Below are 26,257 nucleotides of genomic sequence, written 5' to 3' on the forward strand. Positions count from 1 at the left end.
AGAGGTCCTCTGGAAGCTGAAAACGGGCACTTCTGATATTTCCCGAGCCTGTTTTTCGGCCTCCCAAGGCTGCAGAGGCTTTCCTCGAGCCTCCTGGAGGGCAAAAACAGCCTCAAATGGGCCCAAAATCAGCTGGGAGGTGCGGTTCTGTAGAGCCGGGCAGAACCAGTAGCATCCCACCCCTGAACACCAGCCTTTTCATTCAACTAAAAAGGGACATTCTATTTCAAAAGGATACTAATGATCAAATTGTTATCATTTTGTATTATTTCTAAAAAAGACTATTTCTGCAGATAACCTACTTGAAATATCATCTGACATATTTTCAATTTCTTATGGATACTACAGTAGTTGCTTCTCCTATTTCTTAGATAAATGCTGTGACCCTTGACCTCTGCAACCAAGTTTCACGTTTTTTTTTTTTTTTTTAGGAGGCAAATCACCAATATAAAAAAATCAAAGAAACTGATTTTTTATTAAAACCTGATCTATTTTTCATCTGGCAACATTTCAGTCAGTAAAACATACACATCAGTATCTCAACTTTTATTTTCTGAGGATGAAATGCTAAAGAAAGGAGTGCTCTCACCTGTCCAGTTTTGCTTTTTCTGTCCTGTCTTTATACATAAAACATGCAACTGAAGTAGTTTATCAAATTGAAAAATACTTCAATCGGTTTTGTAAACCTAGTCAAGTCAGTATTTACATATTATATTTGCTTTCTTCTGTTTTATTTTTGTTTCTTTGTAAAGTGCAAATTTTATAACATAGTAATTTCTAAGTTTTAAAAGTCTTAGCAACCTGTTCTCACTTCCTAGACAACTATAAAATAATATATGACTAAAAGAATTTTCACCAAGCATTAGTTTGTATTTGTCAATGGATTATCATATTTGACAGTTTTAGGAATCCCCAAAACACCTACACACACACACCTGATTTGACTTCTCCACTGTACTACTGGGAACCTCAGTAGTATCCTTCACAAAGATGTTGTCAATAATGTGTCTTTCTGCACATTCCTGGCCACAAATTGGACAGCGAACAACACCAACTAGTAGGGAAAAAAAGAATGAGGTAAATTATAAATTTACAAATTAGACATTATTCGCTCATTTTTTCAGGACTTTTTTTATTCTATTCAACAGTGTCCCATTGCTTAGCAAATGATGCATTCTCCTCAGCTGATCTCATTGCTTCTTCTCTAAGTCTCACATCATTGTAATAAAACTTTATTTTACATTGAAAAATTCCTTAAACCAAAAGCATAGCCTTATTTTTTGTGTTCAAGGAACTTAGATGATCATATATTAAGCCATGTGGAATGTATTTATAATTTGGACTCAGGTCATATTATATGCATCTCACATCATATTATATGCAAATTAGCAGGGGTGGGATTCTACCGGTTCTGTCCGGCTCTGTAGAACCAGTAGCTCTGAAGAGCAGCAGACATAAAACCGGTTCTATGTCTGCTGCTGTTTTGGCCCACCCGCCTGGGCTCTTACCTGATCTTTATTTCCTGCTTTTTCAACTTCACCTGCCATGCGAGGCACAGATGCAGTTGAAAAAGCAGAAAAAAGTGCTTTTTCAAACACTGCTTCCCTGCATGCAGCGCTGCTCAGCTGTCCAGGCAGCAAGCTGACGAAGATTTACATGCGAGCAGGGAAGCACATTGTAAATCACCAAACCGGTAGTTAACCCTGTCAGATCCCACCCCTGCAAGTCAGGTCATATGCATTTTTATGAAATGATTAGTACCTTTAAAAATGATAACACTCAGATACCTGAGTATAATAAAATTATAAATTGTTGAGGCAATTCCCCGTTAGGAGAATGAATGCACACAGGGAGACGTAGTGAGAGTGGTGAGGAATAACACACAAACAGCACACAGATACACTGTATAGTAAAATGTAGGTTTCACTTCCAGTAAACAGTTAAGCAAAGTCCAAACACAGTCCAAGTCATTCACAGTTAAAGCAGTCAGTTTTCAGTCCAGGGATAATCTAAACAACAAAGTCCAGTATCAAAAACAGTTCAGCTACAGACTTACATCAAATCCAAGACTAATGATGATCAGCAACAGTCAATAAGGAACAGCAACACTCTCAGCAACAGGAGAAGAACCACCCAGGTTTCTGGCTCCATCTTATGGCCGTTTGATGAACTACACCCAATTACCATTTTAGCATTCCCTTAAAGAGACAGTATTAAAATGTCTATCCTGGTTTATATATTTTCCAACCAAACTGTTAGGTGACTAACAGTCAATTCCCATATCAATTAATAGTTGCTTATAACAAATTAAATCTGTACATAATAAAGACAAACATGAGAATTCAGCCTCCATTGCTGACAAACTTAAATGTTTCTGTTGAATAGACCTCCATCCAATCAACACCTTTCCCAATAATACTACAGTACCCGATGTAGATTTACGTGTATTTACGTCTGTAGCAAAACTTGCATCAGCATATGCAGTTAGACTTAGTTCATCTTTAGGCTCCAAATACAATGCATAATGCATTGTTTGTTTCAGATATCTTAACACACGCTTAGCAGATTGCCAGTGCTTTTCAGTCGGCTCAGTATTAAATCTTGCTAATTGGTTAACACTGTATGCTATATCTGGCCTTGACCAATTACTGAGATAAGATAAACTACCAATCAAGGACTGATAAATGTTCTTATCAAAAACAGGACTTTGAACATCACTATGGCTAAACTCCTGGCTCATCGGTGTTTTAGCCAGTTTACAAAGTTCCAGTTTAAAACTTTTTAGTAATTGGTTAATTTTATCTGCCTGGGAGATTTTGTAACCTCCCCTAGTTCTATCTATCTTTAAACCAAGATATTGTTTTATTTCTCCTAACTGTTTTATCTTAAATTTCTTCTCTAACAGTGATATTATTTTAGTAGCTTCATGTTCAGTTTTGGTGATTAATGCTATGTCATCAGTAAACAATAGCAACAATGACACTACACCATCACTTTCCTTTTAAAACAAACATGGATCAGCCATGCCAGCTACAAAACCTATCTTAGTTAATTCTTTAACTATATATTGGTTCCACTCATATCCTGATTGCTTCAAGCCATAAAGACTCTTTTTCAATCTCCAGCAATCAGTTATATTATCATTTTTGATACCTAAAGGTTTCTTCAAATATATAGTGTGTTGCAACGGTGCATGCAGATATGCCGTCTCTACATCTAAATGATTTACAATGTATTCCTCCTTAGCTGCCCACACTAATGCTGCTCTTAATGTAGTAGCCTTCAGACTAGGCGCAAACACCTCATCGTAGGCGTTTGCTGTCTGATTGAACCCTTGTGCTACTAACCTGGCTTTATGGGTAACAGTCCCATCTACACTAATTTTAAGTTTATAAATCCATTTACGCCCTATGGCGTGTTCACTTTGTGGTAACCTAACATTTTCATATACCTCCAGTTTTTGTAAGGATTTCAGTTCCTTATCCACTGCTTCCTGCCAAGCAGCCTGATCCCTTGCAGGATACAGTTTCAGTTCATTTTAATTACTAGGAACTGTATTTACTTGGCATACAACACTAGCCTGATACCTATCAGGTGGTCGTGTTACTAGGGTTGAACATCTAGGTAATACAGGGCTTACTGGTGGACTCACCTGTTCCACCTTCTCCTGTTCTTCTACCTCCTCCTGTGCCTGTTCTCCTACTTCCTCCTGTTTTTCCTCTTTAATGGCTATTTGTGTTTTACTTATTTCATCTTTTTGGACTACTTTGGTGTCAATAATAACATCATTGCTGGATTCCTGTTCCAGTTTATTCTCAGTTGATCTCTATCCAGCCGTCTTCTTGCCTCTTCTAACAATCTTCCGGTTATGTCAGCCAATGTCAGTTCATTTCTGGTCAGGACTTCCAGTGAAGATACGTAATCACCATAACTTTCATCCAATGAGGAAAGAATGATGTAAACCTGATGCAGCTCTGAAAAAATCAGTTCCTTTTCATGTAGCTCTTGAAAAGTTCTTTTCATAAAGTTCAAATGAGCTAACGTATCTCCACCTTAAAGAAGACGTGCTCTAAACAGTTTACCTGTAAGATGTATGTGTGCACCTACACCTAGCAGCAGACTCTTCTCCACGAGTATGGACTGGCTGCTGGTCACTCAGTGTTAGTCCAATTATACAAAGAGCTCGTTCGTTGTTTTGTTTAAAGTCAGCTAGCTTCTTGGCATCGTCCTCATTTTCTGGATCCCAAGAATTTACATCCAGTGGATTTTGAACTGCATTCCATAATCCTTCTCTACGCAGAAGTAAACTGCACTTCACAGACCAGGAAACATAGTTTGTTCCATCCAAGCGGGTTATCAGTGATAGACTTGTTGACAGGTCTTGTGCTATCTTTACCAGGACAGTAACCCACACTTAAACAGTAAGCAGCTGTCTGTATACAGTACTGTGCATTCACACCAACTCTCAGTTATCTGAGCCTGGTATGACCTGGGCCCATAACCAGTGTTGAGGTAATTCCCCATTAGGAGAACGAGCACACACAGGGAGATGTAGTGAGAGTGGTGAAGAATAACATACAAATAGCACACAGCTACACTGTGTGCTGTGTAAAATGTAGGTTTTACTTCCAGTAAATGTAGGTTTTACTTCCAGTAAACGGTTAAGCAAAGTCCAAACACAGTCCAAGTCATTCACGGTTAAAGCAGTCAGTTTTCAGTCCAGGGATAATCCAAATAACAAAGTCCAGTATCAAAAACAGTTCAGTAAAAGACTCACATCAAATCCAAGAATAACTATGATCAGCAACAGTCAATAGGGAAATGCAGGAATGGCAACACTCTCCAGAACAGGACAGAACAACCCAGGTTTCTGGCTCCATCTTATAGCTGTTTGAGGAACCACACCCAATTACAATTTTAGCATTCCCTTAAAGAGACAGTATTAAAATGTCTATCCTGGTTTATATATTTTCCAACCCAACTGTTAGGTGACTTACATTCCTAACATAAATGTATATGAATTTACAGCATTGTAAGGGTACAAAATATTGCATAAAGAACATTAGTGAAAAAGATGCAGTTTTATAAGTAAAGGAAACTTGCTTTATTACGTTATACAGAGAATTATTCATGATTTTATAAAATATACAAATGTTCGGACATCTGAAAGCATTTAACTAACTTCATCTGACACTGGTTATTACTCTGATAAAGTACTCTGAGATACAATGCTTTTTCAAACAGAGTGGTGCTCAGCTTGTAAAAGTATACTTTGACAATTACCTAGATACTGAACTGATCTGAAACCAAGAATAAGCTGAAGGAGAAAGACTAAAATCTACTGAATGACCTAGTCTATCTACTACTATAAAGGTCAAACACTTAATTCCCTATTTCTAAGAAACAACATGAGTTTCTAATGAACTCAAATGGAACTAGAAAGCCCACTAATAAAAAATCAAGCCAGTTCTCTTTTCCTATTATTGTTCCCATACATTAACATGTAAAGGGAGACATCCTCCATATCTGGGAGCAGCACCTTGTCATCAAGATTGGTAGTCACTGAATGACCTGTGTTGTAGGAATGCAGTATTGCAGGCTTTCTGCTGACTGCCAGCAGTTTGGCAGTTCTATTCTCACTGGCTCAAGTTTGACTCAGCCTTCCATCCTGCCAAGGTTGGTAAAATGAGGAGCCAGATTGTTGGGGATAACATGCTGATTCTGTAAACCGCTTGGAGAGGGCTGTAAAGCATTGTGAAGTAGTACCTAAGTCTAAGTGCTATTTCTATTCAGCAGCCCGGTCTGCTGGCAGGCAAGCAAACAAAATGAAAGAGCACTCCTCTCCTAGTCTATTGCTGGGTTATGTAACTTTAGTCATGTTGACCCTAATATGATCAATTCTTGGAGATTATGTTTGCACAGAGACAAGAGCTCACACAGGACATGTCAAAATTTTCAACTTTCAATTTCCAAACATTAGAGGTTCTCAAAAGTTGTGACATGCTTTGGGGATTGTAAAGATATTTTGGTTACTAATATAATTTAGATGAGCTTGGTAAGCAACTGCATAAATATCATAACTTTTTAATATATTGTTTAATTTCACAGGTTCAGCTGTCTTTCTCTTTTTGTTAACTGTAATTTTGTCTGAGTGTGTTAGTACTGCTGGCCTAGTTTTCTGTGAGTGTGATAACTGATCTGTAATGACTCTTAAAAAAAGGACAAGACTGGGAACATTCACTCACATGGGCAATCTAATGAAACTGGTAGAGATTCATTGCCGTCTGAACTCCCAACACTGCGAGACATTCTCAAATATGGCCTATTGTTAAGAGAATGGGTGTCGGCAACGAAGAGAAAAAGAACATAGCAAACCTAATCAAACAAAAAGTAGACATGTATGTTTGCAAGAGACACATATCCAAAATCACTTTAAAAGTATTTAGAATGCCCTAAATTAGGACAGTTATATACAGCTTCAGCGGAATAGCCATATATGTTAAGCTCCAAGATCGAAGAATCGCTCCTTAGGCTATAAAGAGCCCCAAGTCAGCAAAGGAAAAAGGCAGCCTCTGGCCACACGAACAGCTGGCTGACGTTATCAGTTTGCTGATCGTTTTTTACGACCGCTCAAACCTCAGGCATGGGGGAGGTCTGCAGACGCTGCCCAACCTGCCTGCACAGCGCTCTGGCAATGCTGCTTCCAACGTTGCAGGAGAGAGAGCCCTGCTCTCCTGGAAGAACAGCTGCCCAGATCCCTGGGAGCTGCTTGAAGTGAGGAAAAAAGTACTGAAGATCGCTGGTGATTGCTATCTAACAGAACGCTTTCAGAGACACAGCTACTGACTGAAAGGAGCTGAGTAAAAAGCTGGGATCTCTCCCGGGGGCTGGCTTTTATATCTTAGTACAGACTCAGCTAAATGACATTATAGGAAGGAGTCAACTCATCCTGGGCTCTCGATGCAGCATGGAGGAGAATCAACGAGTTTTATAAAAAAACTACGTAACAAAATTATTGAATCAGAACAAAGAAATATATGCATCATAGGAGACTATAATGCAATAGCAGATTACAAAAAAGACTACAGTAGTGGAGAAAAAAAACTAGAAAGAAAAGAATGGGTGTTGATAAATTTACCTGAGAACACCCTTTCTATCTATGCTGCTAGAGCGCCCAGGATGAGTTAGACTCCTCTTGATGACATCATCAAGCTGAGTCTGTCTTGTATAAAAGGAGCAGCCTGTGGGAGTGTCCCCAGCTTTGGCGAAGGTACTTGACAGACTTGAGTGTCTCTGAAAGCCAAACAGAATCTTGAACAATAACATATCTTACCATAGTCCGGACGAAACAAGGGAGGGGCTGGGCTCTCTAGCAGCATAGAAAGAAACAAGTGGCCCTTGTTTTTTTGGACACCCAGAAGGCATTTGATAATTTAAATTGGAAATTCATGATACAACAAATTCAAAATATGAAACTAGGAAACAAATTTGAGGACATAATAAAAACAATATATTCCACCCAGAAGGCAAACATTATATTAATTATATTATATTATATTATATTATATTATATTATATTATATTATATTATATTATATTATATTATATTATATTAATTATTATATTAATTATATTATATTATTATATTATATTAATTATAATATAATATTTATTATATTATATTATAATTATATAATTATATTATTATATTATTATATTATATTATATATTATATTATATATTATATTATTATATTATATTATATATTATATTATATATTATATTATTATATTATAATATTATATTATTATATTATATTATATTATATTATATTATATTAATTATATTATATTATATTATATTATATTATTAATTATATTATATTATATTATATTATATTATTATATTATATTATATTATATTATATTATATTATATTATATTATATTATATTATATTATTATATTATATTATTATATTATATTATTATATTAATTATATTATATTATATTATATTATATTATATTATATTATATTAATTATATTATATTATATTATATTATATTATATTATTATATTATATTATATTATATTATTATATTATATTATATTATATTATATTATATTATATTATATTATTATATTATAATATATTATATTATATTATATTATATTATATTATATTATATTATATTATATTAATTATATTATATTATATTATATTATATTATATTATATTTATTATATTATATTATATTATATTATATTATATTAATTATATTATATTATATTATATTATATTATATTATATTATATTATATTATATTATATTATATTATATTATATTATATTATATTATATTATATTATATTATATTATATTATATTATTATATTATATTATTATATTATATTATATTATTATATGGCCGCCCGGAAATTCTAAAATGGCCCCTACCATGTGGGGTGGCCCTGGGACGGCCTAGCCACCATCTTCACTCCTTAGGCTCTTACTAGGACCCAAGCAATCGAATTAAGCCGGAACAGTTGAGAAGCAGCAGGAACAAAGCTCCTCAGCTGTTCTGGCTTAATTCGATTGCTGTAGAGAGTCAACTGTAAAGCGGTTTGGCTGGCGGCAGCAACAACGAGGTTGCGATCAGTGGGGCTGCGAGTGGGAGGTTCCTCCGAACGTTCCCTGGGTCCGAAGTCCTTGAGGAGCAGGGCCGAATCCTCGGCACTGCAAGAGAGTGGATCCCCGCTCTCCTGGAGACAGAGCTCTACCGGATCCCCAGGAGCTGGATTTTAAATTTACTGCTGTCTCTTTGAGTTCAAACTTTTCCTTTAGCTGTTTAAAAGCACTTCTTCCAGAGACTATGCTCTCAGACAAGAAGCTGAGCCAGAAGATGGGCGGGCCAGCCAGAGGCTGGCTTTTTGGCAGACTCAGCTCTATGATGTCAGAAGGAGGAGCTTAACCCATTCCTAGACTCTCGAAGCAGTGTATAGGAGAATGAGTTACCTCTATGACATTTAATCACAAAATTGGATGGTAAGACCTTGTCTAACAAATGGGCTAGATACTGCAACTGAACTTGATATTGATCCTTCATTCATTAGCGTTTCAATTGGTGAACCTCTCATTTCACTGAGCGACAGTGTTATAATGGATCTCTCTACTGATCAAATATATGGATATAGGATCACACAGACAATATGGACAGGAGAACTTCCCACAAATCTGACTCTTCTGGAAATTGGCCCCATAAGCCACTCATGTTGGTTGACAACTGCAAATAGGCTTTGTCAAGTATGGGTTTCAAAACATGACTTTAAAGACAAAACTTTCCAAAACTTAAGAATGACATCATAGGTGTGTACTACCCTTGCTGGTTCAACATCGAAATAAAACATTCATGGATTGAACGCCCCTGTCATGCATTGCTCCAGCTGCAGCAAGTTAGACTGCAAAAGCTGTAGTAGATGCTGTTTTGCCAACCATTCAGTGCTTAGCATGGTACACCTTCAATGAAACGATAGACAAAACGATAGAGGATGGTTTGTTAGCTAGTTACAACTCCATCTTGTGGTGATGCTGTCTGTCTCATATTTTACTAGCTTACCAAGAAGTAGGTTGTGGTCTACTTTGTTGAATGCCTTGCTGAAGTCTAAGTATACTATGTCCATAGCATTTTGCTGGTCTACTAATTTAGTCACTTTATCAAATAAAATTGGTTTGGCATGGTCTGTTTTTCCATTTCCTGTCAGTGTTAGAATAGGGTTACACCATTTCTTAAAGAGACACAGCAGTTTTGTGCAGGTCTGCTGCCACCTCTATGTCTTTCTCCTTCTCAGATGTATGAATGGTGAAATTAATTTCAGGCACAAGCAACTAGAGACATTCATAGGTAAGCCAAACAGATATCTTATGGTTGATCACCTACAGTATATTAAAAGAATCTCACCAAACTGTTTGCCTTCCCTTTGGAAATGGAAGATATAGGCCTAAAAGCTTGATCTCAAATATTTTCTCCCCTGAATGGACTCTAGCTGGAATATCTATTTATGTCCCCTGGTGGGGTTCCCTGTCCTTTAGCCAGTGCTTTTACCATAGTTCCATGAATACCTTAATTATTTATACTGTAATTATGTTTCTTTTAAAAAAATGAATTCTTCATTACAAGAAAGTATGGGGTACCACGTTATAGTTTGTAGAGTTAAAAAAATCCCTGAAAAATGTGTTTATGTTTCAAAAGAACAAATGTTTAAATAATAAATGGCCAAAATAAGACATACACTGCTACGATGGCAACAACTAAAATTGGGATAATATCTGCTTGGTCAAATTATTTTGTTGCTGCTCAGTAGAAGCCTATCTTCTACGATAGATTTGTCAAAATCTGACCCTTCGAACCATTTGGAAATATGCATTTTACAACTTTGCCCAGAAATACTATTTTGATTTCTTTTCTGATTTATCTGTAGACTTCTGGGCTGTTATTGATCTACCTCAGTATTCACAAATTTAAGTTACCAAACAAGATACTTCTAATTATAGGTGCTATTAACCCTTCCATAATTATATTCCAAGATACTTTGAGATAATTACTGGCATATTATTGTAATTTGTATTGTAGCAGCAAATCATATATCGAAGGTTTATTGCGCAACACGTTCAGAGCATTAGCATGACAAATTCTGAACACCCAGCTGCATCTGGTGTGGTTTTTTTATACCCAGAATGACCTCATCATAGGTCTGGGCGTTTACCTTTAACACTTTCACAAATTACGGTCAACTGATTATACACGCATCTTAGGACAGATAAATGCAATATCCTGTGTTACGGCAGGAACACAAAAGAGGATATGTTTTTCTTGCTTATTCTGTTATCTTACACCAACAGTAATTTTCCATTCCCATCCTTAGTTGCAAGAGAAGCAGAGCTTTACTTCCTTAAAATATAAGTTCCTTATTTTCGCAACAAACAAAATACAGAAGTAAATGTGACCCTGAGTTGGTTCTAACCTATGACCTAGATTTCTATAATGTCCATATTTTATATGCCTTAATTGGTCCTGCTTCATTCCCCCCTTTGAAACTACACCCACATCAAGAGATTTAGTGTGCAGTTTCATATTCATCCAAATTTTGAGTAGTGGGATAAAGAGGAAGAAGTTCCTCATATGTTCCCGAGAGGTCATGGGCCCATAAGGCCATTACCTTTTCATTTGTTTTCTTCTCGACAAGAAGTGAGAGGCTGCTGGAAATGGTGCGCACAAAGATAGGAAGAATACAAGGTAAGATTACACATCCAGCAGCAATCATCCCAACAAGTGCCACAATGGCCTGTAGGCCAGGCAACTTAGGGAACCAAGAACCAAAAACCTCACCAAAATCAAAACCCTTCCATTTTTGAACAGGGACATGAGCAAGAGTCATAATTCGTTTAGCGCGTTGTTCAATGATTTCTCCTATATCATCAAATTCCAAACAGCAGTTGGTAAAATTGAATTTCCCACAGACCCCAGCTTCAGCAGCCAAAAGATAGTCTAAGGCCAAGCGGTTCTGATAGATAGCATCCCTGAACTTTCTTTGTTGTTCTGCCAAGGTAACCAGAGACTGCGCAGTTTCATTAGCTATTAACTCAAGCACCGCCTGGAGCCTAATAATGCGGTTTAACATATAAATAGGGGTACGGTATCCCCAAGACCCGTCAGCTGCCCATGTACTTGAGTTGTAATACTGAACAATTCTCTCTGGGGCCAGTCTCCGTCACTCCAGTCCCCAATTTGGTAAGGCCTAGCAGCCTGCAATATTCTGCCCTGCCATAAATTAGCATTCAATGCCTGGGGTATGTCTAGTGGCATCATAAAGAAAGAAGGATTAATAATCCCTAAGGTGCAAGTCCCTCTCCAGTCAGTGGGTAGAGAGCTATAGGCCACATCCCCACATATCCAATGTACACCCGGAGGGGCTTCAGAAGCATTTTCAAAGGAATACTTATCTGCCCAGTAGGTGTTGGTCCTGTTAGGCCAATAATGCCAGACCTTTGTGGAGTGGTTCCATTCATGTACTTCCAAACACTCAGTGTCCCCAACAGATGGACCTTTCCCTTGTGTATTGGCCAGGCACCAGTGAGCAACAATAGGGTTGGACAATTCCCATCTCGAGAGGGGCTGGTGTGGAGGCATAGCCGAAAGATTATAGGGTATAGAATAGTTCCACTCCTGGGCTGCCCATGGCCACTGATCCCCTATTTTTGTTCCCCCACATATGTAACAGTTAGTAACATTAAAGGTATGAGCTATAGTGGAAGCTAGCTCCAAGAACAGATTCCGTGCCTCATGGGAGGGCTGAAATTCTATATCTACCTCCTGCCAAAATTCTGAGAAATATCTAGAGTTGGAATTAGATGCAATATTCCTAGTCTCTATGGACAAGTGTATAATCCCCCCTGGGTCTGTTCCCTTTGCATATAACCTAATTCCCAACGTTGGTCCATATTTCGCAATCCAGTCCTGGGGATTAGGAATGGTGATATTAACCCAATTACAGTTATACAGGGAGCAGTCTTTAGACTCCAAAGCCCGTGAGATCTGCAAGTTAATCCCCCTTCCCGAGGAGATGTACGTAGCCCACAGAGCACAGCTCCAATATGGGCAGTACCTCTCAGCCACATTACCACTGCAATCCCACCTCCCCCTCGCAGTAGGATTCTGGTAGGGGCATATATATATATCGGCGTGAGAATATGTCCTATGCCAGGACAAGGATGTTCCACATGAAGTGGGCCATTGGGACACCTTACATACATCAAACAAAAAAGTTGCTGGGCTAGTAGGTGTCAGAATCCGAGTTTGAGCAATGATTGGACCGTGGCTATCCCCCTGACTCCTAACCACCAACCACGTTTGGGCAGGTTGTACCTTGGGATCAAAGCATTCATTCCTTTGTGGGCAAATAGAGTACCAGGTTCCATTGAAACAACAGGGGGTGGGAGCCAATGTGCAGGTGTAGTGGGTATGGTATATCAAGGTAGTGCGAATCTCCCTTCCCCTTAATACCGTTTTGAGGCATGCAGTGCAATTGTTGGGACATAAGGGGTCCCGATCTAATGTAGGAGGGATCTTGCTAGCCACGCTTTCACCCTGGGGTTTAGGAAATTTGGGCTTTGGTGCGGGGGCGTGGTATCTAGGATTTCTCCAATAAGGAGTGGGTACGATTCCACTATCCCTATAACACACAAGTCCCTGGTTTCCCATACATCGTTTTAAAGGGGTGTCCACTCGGAAGATGCCTGTGCATTTTTTTCCGATACAACCTGTAGGGGGGCTCCAGGTATCATAGATGCATTGGGGTAGACTAAAGTCTGTGCAGGTTGCCGGTGTTCCTATAGTATATCTGAGGCCACCCCTTCCATCCTTACATTCAGGGTGCATCTCACATCTCTGTCCCTCAGAGAAAACGGTGGAGCTATCCCTAGGGGCACTTCTGTGTAGCACTTCTCCCCAAAATTTCCAGCACACCTTAACACTAATGTGTTCTGCATCTGGCCGTTTTCCATGGGTAACATATAAAAACAATTGGAGGTAATATTGAAAATTGTGCAAGTAGGCGGAGTCCCAACATACGCTGTCAATATCCCCTGTTTATCAACACAGCCATCACACGCTGGGTCATGTTTGTACGATGCTAACTGATAAGCAGAATTACGGGGTAGTCGAGTATGTTTCACCGAAACCCATGGGGATCGTAGATAGTAGCATCTTATTGTGTTATTTTTCATACATTGCCAATACTTAGTCCCTTGATATTCGCACTGGGGAAGATTTGTAATACGACAGTTAGGGGGTCTATATTCAGTATAAGTGAAATGTTTACCTGTAGGTCTTAGCAAATAGCAATCCAGACATGTTTTAATTTCCCTAGCATTAACCATTGGTGGGGGTTCATCCTCGAAAGGGTCTGGTGAGTACCACTCTTCCATTATGTCATCGTCTAGGAGCAGCGGCTCCTCTGATACCACCTTTTTCTGCCTCAGTGTTGAATATAGTGAATTGATTGCAACACCTAGCACTAGCAGAATGGTCACAATCCAGACAGACGGCATAAGCCCTCTGCGGATGCACGCGGTTTCCCTTAACCTCTGACTAGCTTCCATTTCCCTTTATTCCCTCCTTTTTCCACAGCCTAGAACTAGGTACGGGAAACTCTAGACCTCAGGCGCCAAGGGAGACCCGTGCGATGGGCGTCAGCTTCGGAGTAACGCCAGCAGGGGTGCGACGGTCTTCGCCTCCCGTAGGTAGAGGGACAGCTTCCGGTGTGTCACCACTAGGGGAGAGCAAATCCTCTTCGTCTCCCGTAGGTAGAGGGACAGCTTCCGGTGTGTCACCACTAGGGGAGATATCCTTCTTCGCCCTTTTGAGGATAACCTTAAGTGGAGAACCCGGGCAGGTTTCCACTTTCCAATAAGTAGGTGCAGCCAATTTAACACGGGACCAATGGATCCACGATCTTATTTCAGCTACCTTAACAGCAAGGGGAGAACACATGACCACAGTATAGGGCCCCCTCCATTTCGGGCCTAATGTTTCCCTTTTCCAATCCTTAACCCAGACTTCCTGGCCCGGATGTATATCATGTGGGGAAGTCACCAACACGTGGGGCTTACACGTGAGGACATAATGTTGTAATTCATGGACAATGGTATTGAGGGCTCTAAGTTGCTGTAACCGAATAGTATCCAAGATCTTGGTGTCGCCATTGGCATTAATCTTGACCAGATTGGGGATCCGGCCGTATAACAATTCAAAAGGCGAGACCGAGATATCCTTCCGTGGGGCACATCGAACAGCCACCAGGGCCAAACTCAAAGCATCAGTCCACTTAAGATGGGTTTCCTGACATATTTTAGCGAGTTTGTCCTTGATTGTTCGATTAACCCTCTCCACCCTGCCTCCCGAAGGAGCATGGAAGCTACAGTGCAGTTTCCAGGTAATACCTAAAACCCTGGCTAATTGTTGGGTCGCTTTGTGGATGAATTCCGGACCATTGTCCGAAGAAATTCGAGAGGGCAACCCGTATCGAGGGATTATAATATGGAGTAATGCCCTCGCGATCTCGGTGGCCTTCTTCGTGCGTGTAGGTATACACTCTGGCCACCCAGTATACGTGCACACAATAACGAGAAGCGCGCTATATGGACCACAACGGGGCATATCAGTAAAATCAATCATCAATGAATCAAAAGGGTAACAACCTCTTGGTTGGTGGCCCGGGGGTGGTTGCGGGCCTTGCCTAGGATTGTTAGCCGCACATATTTCACATCGGGCACATACGTTAGCTGCAATGCTACTAACTTTATCTATGTACAATTCTCTCCTTAGCGCCTTCGTTAAAGCAGTTTTCCCCATGTGCAGTTGCTGATGTACCTGGCGTACAATATCCCATGCCATGTGTGCTGGAATATACACCCTATTGTCTGGTAGGACCCACCAAGGGCCCTCCGGGCATGCCTCAAGTGCTTCCAGCCTAGCCATGTCATCTCCCGAATAATGGGGTCGTGGGTGGTTATCAGGCACCCATACAGCAAGGTTCCGTTCTATTGGGGTGAAGACGATCATGGCAGCTTCACGTGCGAATTTATCGGCACGCTCATTGCCCCTTTGTATGTCCGTTACTACCCTCTGGTGTCCACGGCAATGTATGACTGCCACCTTGCTCGGGGCCCACACACTGTCTAGGAGACGTAATATCTGCGGACCATATTTAATATCTTTACCCCCTGCCGTAATAAGTCCCCTTTCCTTATACAGAGCTCCATGAACTTGGATGGTAAGAAAGGCATACTTTGAGTCTGTATATATGTTAACAGCCAAACCATCAGCTAGTTCAAGGGCTCGTGTGAGCACATGCAATTCAGCTAGTTGGGCACTGGTGCCCGGGGGCAGTGGTGCAGCTTCCCATACCTCATCTAGAGTGACCACAGCATACCCTGCCTTCCTAATCCCCTCGTGCAAGTAACTAGTCCCATCTGTGAATAAGGTGTAGTCAGGAACAGAGAGGGGCACATCCTTCATGTCAGGGCGACTAGCATACGTTTCCTCAATCGTGTGGATGCAGTCATGAACTAATTCTGTGTCAGGCTCGGGCAAGAGTGTGGCAGGGTTCAAGGAGGTGGATTGGGTAATGGTTACCATGGGATTGTGAGTGAGGAGTGCTTGGTACTTGAGCATTCGGGGGTTGGTCAACCACAAGTGTCCCTTCATTTCCAAAACCGATCTAAGGGCATGGGGGGTTCGAATATCCAATTGCTGACCAAAGGTCAATTTACTGGCCTCTTGGGTCAGGAGGGCTGTCCCAGCCACAGCCTTAAGACAAGTGGGCCACCCCTTGGCAACATTGTCAAGTTGTTTAGACAGGTATGCCACAGGGCGGTGCCAAGTGCCAATGACCTGGGTGAGGACACCTACTGCAACATTCCGTTTAGTGTCCACAAATAGCTGGAATGGCTTTTCCAAATCTGGAGGCCTAAACTAGGAGCTTGCAATAGAGCCTGTTTGAGTAAGAGGAAGCTGGCTTCCTCCTCACCGGCCCACTGGAGTGGGTCTTTATCGGCCCCTTTTGTGGCCTCATAGAGAGGTTGTGCAATGAGGCTAAAGTTGGGAATCCATATACGACAGAACCCTGCCGCTCCCAGAAATCCCCTCAAGTCTTTTCTGCTAGTTGGCCTAGGAAGTTGACAGATAGCCTCCTTGCGCTCATGGCCTAGTGTCCTCTTCCCTTGTTCAATGTCATAACCCAAATACCTGACCTTCTGTAAAACTAATTGTGCTTTGTTCCTAGAGGCTTTATATCCTAAACTCTGCAAGAGGGAAAGTAAGTTTCTGGTATTATCCCAGCAGAGTTCCTCATTGAGTCCTGTCACTAGGAGATCATCTACATATTGCAACACCACGTCAGGGGCTGGGGTGTGCAATGCTTCTAGATCCCTGGCCAGAGCTGCCCCAAAGAGAGTTGGTGAATTTTTAAACCCCTGAGGCAGCCTTGTCCAAGTGTACTGCTGTTTTCGTCCTGTGACGGGGTTCTCCCATTCAAAAGCAAACAAGTGTTGGCTATGTTCATGGATGGGTATGGTGAAAAAGGCATCCTTCAAATCTATGACCGAGAACCACTGAGCGGCCTGGGGAATTAGGCCTAGTATCACATATGGGTCGGGCACCACCGGATGGATGGTCACCGTGGCCAAATTAACAGGCCTGAGATCCTGCACCGGCCTAAAGCGGCCATCCCCCTTCGGGATGGGCAATATTGGGGTATTCCAAGGAGACTCAGTTGGCACTAGAATATTATGTTCCAAATATATGTCAATAATATCCTGAATAGCCTGCATAATGTGGCGTGATATTGAAATTGAGATGGTCACTCCTATACTTTTGCATACTATCATTCATGGAGAATAGAACTGCTAACCTTACTAACTACAAAATATTTGTGTTGGCATCTACAGACAACTGTATATTTTACTAGTAAGTTCAGTGCATTTCCAGGAAAAAGGCTACATTTTGCAGATAGCTATTGCTGTCAAAAGTCACTGGATTTCATTAAAATTTGCCTAGTGCAATATTTGTAATCTATCATTTTCTTCACTTATTATACTCACCTCTTCTTTCTTTTTAAATCATCTTCTCAAGATAAACATTTAAACTGACAAATATATTAAACTAGCGGTGGTATAAAGGAAATACACTTAAATCTATTTTAGGGTAGGCATTGAGTCAACATTTTGTCATATATGGCTTTAAAAATTCAGTATTTTGTCATATATAGCTTTAAAAATTCAATATATTTCAGTATTTTAGCTTTATTTCTTTAATTCTGTGGTGATAAAAAAGCTATTTGCTCCACTGAAGATGTTTAGCAGCACAACAAAGCAAGCAATTTTAATCAATTCACTTTCTTCTCTCTTCCAAAGGTTTCAAGAATATTAAATATATAGGTTGTACTGCAAAAAAATTAATGTAGAATATGGTAAGGGAGCAGGATATCAACAAACATCACCTTCCTCATGAGTCTAGTATCAGAAAGCTCTGGATTGTATGTCACTGGATACAATTCCTTATCTATGCTTCTCCATCAAGCAATGCTTTGATTTTTCCTATGCCAACTTTGAGATATATTCTGCAGTATGTTAATCTTTATGCTTTCTATTGGTATTTATTTATTTATATCCTGCCTTTATTATTTTACAAATAACTCAAACAGCTAAAACATCCAACACATTTTCCTCATCCTATTTCCCCACAATAACCCTGAGAGGTGAATTGGCCTGAAACAGAATGACTGGCCCAAGTTCACCCAGCTGCTTTCATTTTTAAGATGGGACTAGAACTTATGATCTCCTACTTTCTAGATTTGTACCTTAACCTTAATGGCTTCCCCAGATGCCGGCTTGTACGATGAGGAAGAGCCAGCAATGGGGACTTTGGAGTGGAGCATGGAGGAGCATTAGGAACATGCAGGAGATTCCATACCAGGAATGGATGAGCAAGAGGAGGAGAGACTAGGAACCTTGGGAGGTTGTTGGAGAAGCAATCAGATAAATGCCTGGATGAAGAGAAGGCAAAAAAGATACAGCTGCAAATGGGAGGCTTGCCTGACCAACCAGAAGTACGGGGCAGAGAAGAGGCACTGCACAGTCAGTTAGTGGAGATGAGGAATTGCCTCCTCCGCTGGATCTCATGGTGCACAGGGCAGGAGGGAGGTGCAACAAAGGTCAGCAAGCTACTCGCAAGGAGACAGCCTTAACCCTCCTAATGAGGTGCACCAGCTGGTGACTATTTAGCCTGGTGCGTGGAGCAAAGCAATGTTGGAGACAACCTGTCTGTTTCCTGCCTAGTGTGTGCTCCGACTTTGTGATTCCTGCTTTCATGTTACCGAACCTATTTGTTCTTTGCTGACCTCATGATTAGGCCTTTGATTTTGCAATTGGATTCTGGACTTGGAGCTTGACTTTGATTATCATGCTTGGCCTTTGGACTTTGGCCCTGCCATTGGACTTTGTATGTACCTTTACTTTCATGTCTTAGCTGTGCAGACTCAAACTTATTGGGACTTTGTTTCTTGTGAGTGAGACCTGGGTAATTAGAGACTTGCAGTGCTTCTATAAAGTAATTAAAACCACTAGGGGTGTGGTTGCATGGACTGGGCCAGGACATAACCATTAGACCAAACTGGCTCTGGTTGTATCCCTCATTCTGTAATTTATGCTTTCTCTATGTTGACAATAGAAGAAAGTACAAAAATAGTTTTAAAAATGGAGCTCATTTAAAAAAAAAAGATATGTAGGAGAATACCTCTAAAAATGCCAGTAGGCAGGCTGGGTAAGTGGGAATCAGTCAGACATGCACTGTCTAAAACACAGCAAATCTTGTAAGCACTAAGCAGTAAAATGTTCTGGCATGATTTCATGTAATCTCTATTGTTTTCTGTTGCTTGTTTTTGTTCAACTTTAATCCCAGTAAGACCTGATTATGACTCAATGAAGTGATGGTTTGGATAAGCAATTTTTATGTCATTTTTTATAATTTATTACGTTAATTATATTAATTTATTTAGATTTTTTCAGGATAACAAGTTCTCATAGCACAACTTAGAAACGAATAGTAATAAATATACAATGACCAAAAAACATTCTCAGATCATTTTCACAGGACAGTACTGAGGAACAGAAAAGAAAATTCTAGTACCTTCTCTCTTTTCAGGGATGCAGAAGGCAGGTGGCAATAGCCAGGGTAGTAAAAAAAGCTGCATTTAGGAGTAGCATAATCACTGTTATTGCCCCAAGGTTGCAAAACAAATTCCCTTTACTTTAGTACCAGTATTTTTGAAATATGTGTCACATATATTTACAATAAATGTATGTATCACTTTAGTTTCTTGTATTACATTATATTATCTGCTTGCATTATCTTTCTTTCTTTTTTATTCTGCTAATTATGTGTCATTGTGTCAACAAGTCATTTCACTCCTACAGACCGTACAGATTTTTTCCCCCAAGATACCCCTAACCCAACCTAACCTTTTCTTTCAAATCTCTCAATGGCACCATGACAAATACGGTATGTCCATCCATTACTTTTTTTTTTTTTTTTGATAATCCTGTTCTTCTATCCTTCTATCTTTTTCAGCATTAGAGCTTTTTCAGAGAGCTGGGTCTTCATATATGTCCAAAATAAGACCATTTGAGAATGGGCAAAATCTCTAGGTTGAATTGTTTATAAAGAGCCATTATTTCTTCTTGGCTGTCCACAATATTCTCAGGAATCTCCTTCCACACCAAAGTTCGAAAGCATCATACTCCTCCTATCCTGCGTCTTAAAAGTCCACCTTTCACTCGGAGCTGAGTGTCACAGGTAATACCATGGCTTATGCAGTTATTAAGTGTGATGTCTCATAACTGCATTGCTTACCAATGGCAATCCAGGCAATCCTAGTTGTTGTAGTAACCCCAACACATGTTAAATGGGAAGCCAAGGGAGTTCCAGTTAAGGAGTGCTGGGGTGACACAGGGTGAAGGGGAGATCTCATGTAGGCTATGTGTGAGTTTGGTGGGGTGGGGCAGCGTTGTTTGCAGCGTGAGCTCAGGAAGGCCAGAAAAAAATGTACAGGGTTGCTATTAGGGAAGATCCAATTTATCCAAGCAACTTATGATCTTCCCTGCTGGCTTTCCACATTGACTACTTGTAGGAAACTGGCAGTAAAGGTTGGCAATAATATCATTGCAGGATACTGCAACTGGGTGTGATTGCAAGCTAGCTGCCAAGAATACATGGGGACATGTGAACTTCAAAGATAAGTTCTAAGTACCTTTGTTTAGTGCCCTCATATAGTCACTTGAACTGTCAAGGATTACCTGTATAAATGTTTGAACTAACGACAGTGCTGAAAAACCTGGTAGGAAGTTACTAGTCACAGTCACATGATGTCACACTTAACAAGGTGCTTAACAACTAAACTACAGCTGGAACTGATGTCATAAATTAGTGTGGTCATATGTTTTCTTTATCAACCAAGCCACTTAATAACAGAGTTCCCAGTCCCAATTAAGATTAAGTGAGGACTATCTGTAATTATGAGGTATACCTTTTTAGTTGGTAGTTAAAAGCTGATAATATTCTGTTGAATATTGCTCGTAATAAAATTACTAATACAAATTCAGTTCTTTTAAATATATATTTTGTTTTCAAAGTAGTTCATCCAATAGCAATGACTTTGTTATGCTGATTCTTTTAAGAATATGATGATGTTTTTGTGCCCAGGGCTGAAATTTTTCCCTACCCTTTAAGTTCTACAAGCATTTTTTGAGAGTTGTAAGGAATTAAAATGTAAAAGGGGTATGCTGGGCATCATTAAAGTTAATGTAATTGCATCATATCTTTTTTGTAATATTGTGGTAATATAATATATTGATCATTTTCTGTAAGTCCTTTGTACAACTAGCAATAGGTCTAGGGATATGTAGGCATTCTTGGTGGGGGTAGGAGTACCTTTGCAATGAATGTCTCATCCTGTTTTGATCTGCAAGTTTAGAAGGAACAGGAAAATAGGTAAAAGTTCAAGGTACACAGTTGTGCTTTCTCATGGGACTTTCCAGACTTTCCCATGGGACTTTCCGTGGCTGTATGATCTCATCCTAGTAAGGTAACATCTGGGACTTTCCAAGATTGTGTGTTCTCATGCTGGTGAGGTAATTCTGTAGAGGTCATTGTTTTCTGAATGCATACTGTACTTTTGTTTTACTTTTTTCTCAATAAATACTGCTACCTGAGTTCACTCAGGGCTGGCATTTTCTCAGACATTTTCCCTGTGTCTCATTTCGAATGTCAGACCACCACAAATATATATATTTTTCCGATAAATCTTCCTCACCTTAAGTTCTACCAGCAATTTAATTTTGCAATTAAATGTAAGTCTGGATGTAATGAATGCATCACATCTTAATATATAAAAATCTCTCAAACCAGCAATTTAATTTTGCAAAAATGTAATCTGAATGAATGTCACATTAATTACCATACGAATTTTGGAATGGTAAAATTAAGTTGGGTATTTTTCTGAAACACTTAAGATGAAATTATTTTGCTGTTAACATAAGACTAATACAAAATTGCTATTTCATATAGACTGGACATCTCACAGGTTGTTCAAAAAGGGTTTGATGTGGAAAGATCCACTTTAAAAATGGAAACATACTATTTGGACTTGTCTTATTGCTATATTTTGGGTTGAAATCCACAGGATCATTATTAACATGAGTTTAGGTCAATCATAGCTAGCTGAGGAGGTATATGTTATGTTTGGTTATATCCCCAGGATTTGGAATCTGGCCATTATCAGGAATTGTGGGGTTTTCATGCATGAGGAATGGATTTTGTGATGTCTGTTAACCATCTAAATTAGTATTGCTTTTAAACAAAACTGTAATGAAGACTTTTCAGCAATTGGGTTTAAATTTTTTGAATATTTTGTAGCCTTTTATTTTTTTCCTTTCTTTTGCTGGCTACGTGTCAATGTCGTATTATTTTTATGTATGCCTATATTTTTCAAAAATTACATTAATTTGATACTTTCTTTAAAAAATAATAAAGAATAACTTGTTACTGAAAATCAACAGTTTTGCTGCTGAATTTCACTATAAATTCTGTAAGATGTCCAGGACTGGGTGCTTTATAAAGACCACAGGTCCCAAGTCCTCATATATATTTTTTAAAAGAAGCAAAAATAATCTAGGGACCTTATAAGGAATAGGGTTAGATCTGGCCAGAAATAAGTTTCCAATTTCTCTATCACATCCAACAGAATTTGACCTAATGGATAAGGGATAGGATATATTTCAGTATCTCATAGATACTTTATAATGAGCATAATGCTTTCACATTTTGAAAAGCAATTGCAGAAAAGGATTTGTATATTTCTAAAGTTTACAGTGGACAATGTTTATTAAATGTTATGTTCTAATACCGAGATATCCTTTAATAACAGGATCAGAAAATATCCCTAAAATAAGTTTAGCAACATGAAACCGATCACATAAAATTATTAAAAATTGTTCAATGCAAAATTGGACCAAATCTCACAAGATTTCAGGCAATTTTATGAAGGTTGAGAATATGCAGTAAAAGCTTGTAATGGTTGCCGATACACATTTGCTACATCACAAAGAAATCAGTTTACAAAAAATATATTTTAACTATCAAATAGATATTTGTTCAATACTTAATTATACAATTAGCATGACTTAAAAGCATTTACTTAATTTCCAGGGATTTTATATCTGTCTGCATAAACAAGGTTCATTTTATTAACTTGATACCATGCAGGTTTTTAACTGTATTTACTTACATTATCTTCTACATTCTGAAGATTTTAGACTCTAAGCTATTTAGAGATCTGTCTGGTAAAAATGCCTTCACAATTCCACCTGCATTGGCTCAGCAATAAGTTTAAAATATGAATATGCAGACATATAAAATCTACAAAACATGATAGAAGAATCAATAGGATAACTTTTAAATCTGTAGATATTTGAAATGAAAATGTAGTGTTAGATGCAAAATGAATCTTATTTACTAATATTAAGCATAAAAGGTATATATAAAATTTTCAGTATCTAAAACAAGATACATAAATCATGTGATATACCAAAAATAAATTCTTAGGTGTATGAAGAGTAATAGAAATAAATTACAATATGATGTAATAACTCAAAATAATACAAATAAGAATCAATATTCCACTTCATCATAGGACCCCAAGTCTTCTCTCCACAACTCCCTCATTTCTACTATAAACTAAATATGTAAGAAAAAAGGCTATATACATTCCCGTCATCTAGTAATAAGATTGCACATATCTTCTACAGGTATCTCAGAAAATAGCTGCATTTTTCTTTTGGCAACCCAAAGAGAGCCAAAGCCAATGAAAGTAAGAGAAAAGAATCCTACACCTAACACAAATAAACTACCAAGAAATCCCCCACAACTGGAGGTGTTTTACAAGTAATAGGGCATTTACCCTCAATCCATGAAACAGTGAATATGGTATATGCTAGTATACCTCTAAATCTTTATCTGTGGAGATTTCAAACGATACTACTACCATTAGAAGAAATTAACAGCATAGTTTTTCAAATATGCTGTTAAACTTAAGAACTTGACTTCAACATTAAAATGCCATCTTGGGATTTCCTGGCTCACACCTATATGAAACACAAGATGCGGCGCATAAACAATGGGAAGTTGCCATCAATCATGGTTTCCCTTTCAAAAGGCGGAGTTTTAAATTGGATCTCAGCATCTCACCTCTCAAATCCCATTAAGTTTTCAGTCCAACAGCACAACCGTGCTTCAAATAAAGGATTTGCCTCCGCAGCCTTGAAATGGCCCAAAATCACAGGACTATTGTTTGCTTTTCCTACTAACCCTACTCATGGGATGCGATCTTTGCCTGTCGGCTGCAAACATACTCTCTGCATACTCGGCTTACTTGGACAAAGCGGATGCCTAAACTCCTAAACGCTTGTGGACATTAATACTGGGCTTCCACAAAACCAGGATCCAAGTTGTGTTCTGGCTGAGCTCCAAGACTTCTCTCTCCCATCCCGGGACTACCCCGCGTAACAAGATGTTAATCTAATGCCTCATCTCACGCCTCGGGTGACAGGAGGGAAGGCTTTGCGCGGGAGGAATATTGCTCTTTTGGGCAATTAATTCCCCTCCCGGCACAGAATTACTGTTTATTCCTTTGGTTGGCAACCACCGAGCAGAATCAAGCCCGCAAAACACTCTTCTCCGTCCCCATTCGACCTATTCAGAGACCGCCGCGGCGCGCCGTTTTCTCTTACCCGGATTACAGTGCAACGGCGAAGGCGGCGCGGAGACCGGCGAAGAAGGCGCCGAGGACGGCTGGAGCAGTGGCGGCGGCGGCGGCAGCGGCGGATCTTTGGGGCCGCAGCAGCCGCCGCCGCCCGGCGAAGGGGCTGCGGGAGGTGGCAGCATGAGGTAGCGATGAGGAGAAGGTAGGCAACGCTGACAGAGCGAGTGAAGGCAAGGAAGCAGCTTAGGCCGCCGACTCTGAATGTGTTGTCCGCACACCCCACAAGTGTCCAAGAGATTGAGGCGAGACTCTCCGTTGGCTCGGTCCGCAGGGCCTTGACGGCTTTCAGCCTCGTTCTCCCCACCCATAGCGAGCGGACCAGCCAGACAGGGCCCGGCTACCGTAGGGGACTCGTTCATTGTTTGGAGAAGGAAGAGCTGTCGGTGGCAACCGCACCAGGCGCTTAAGCGCCCCTCGGGGCAACTGCCGCTCTCCCTCGGGGGCGTTCGGGGGAGCCCCGCCTCTTCAACGGTCGCCTCGAGCGCCCCTCCGTTGCCACCTCCAACCGCTCTCGAAGGAACTTCGGAAGAGAGCGCTCGCGCTCGCAGCAACACCGCCAACGGCCTCCAAGGCCCCGCCCCCTCGACGAGCCTTTCCAGTGTCAGAGGCACAACCCGCTCTTTCATCGCCACGCCCCTTCCCTGCTCATCATCCAAGGCAAACCCCTCCCCTTTTATCCTCCGGGTTCCAGTCCCTCTGAGCGTTTTGTGCCCTTGGGCGCGTTTTTTCTTATGGAACGCTCTCATTCGAGGAGAGCGAAATTCTTCCGTTTCGTTCAGCTCAGCCACGCCCCCTTTCGTATTGTCCTAGTTATTGCCTGCCCCGTCAATAGTTCCTAGTTTCCTGTTTGCTCAGTTCGGGTGCCTCCCTTTTCATTTATCCCGCTTCGAGTTTTTCTCTTCGTCCCAGAAGCTTTTTTTTTAACACTTAGTTTAAAATGTAATGAAAATGGTGAACCAACTCCCCAATCTTCTGAGGCACTACTTTATACTAAGATCCAGGATTTAGTTATTTTATGTTATTCTGAGAAAGGAGACATTAGCATTGGTATCAGTGATGATAATTTTTAAACTAAATAAAACTCATCTGCATTATCAGATAAAATAACATAAATAATTTGCAGAAACTACGCACAAACTAACCATGTTTTAGTATAACTTTTTGCAGCAATCCAATTCATATGGTTAGTTTATGAACCAGTGTGTGCCCTCTAAATCTAGAATATGCTATGGAATAAACCATGGTTTATCTGGTTTACTAATCCGGATTAAAAATTGGAAGAATAGAATAGAATTCTTTATTGGCCAAGTGTGGTTGGACACACAAG

General features: G+C 39.8%; 1 protein-coding gene across 1 annotated transcript in view; it reads right to left on the reverse strand.

Annotated features, from left to right (window-relative positions):
- The window catches only part of TRIM24 (tripartite motif containing 24), a 67,686-nt gene extending 42,114 nt beyond the window's left edge, over nucleotides 1-25,572 (reverse strand). The window contains exons 1-2 of the mRNA XM_087968486.1: nucleotides 24,899-25,572; nucleotides 936-1,054 (exon numbers count right to left, since the gene is read on the reverse strand). Of these exons, the coding sequence (XP_087824612.1) occupies nucleotides 936-1,054; nucleotides 24,899-25,556 (777 nt within the window). The 5' untranslated portion in view covers nucleotides 25,557-25,572. The remainder of the gene's footprint in view (nucleotides 1-935; nucleotides 1,055-24,898) is intronic.
- Nucleotides 25,573-26,257: the final 685 nt, after the last annotated feature.

Source organism: Notechis scutatus, chromosome 6 (assembly GCF_049901735.1).
Source record: "Notechis scutatus isolate UNSWTSFEM ecotype Mainland chromosome 6, rNotScu1.2, whole genome shotgun sequence".
Lineage (NCBI taxonomy): Eukaryota > Metazoa > Chordata > Lepidosauria > Squamata > Elapidae > Notechis > Notechis scutatus.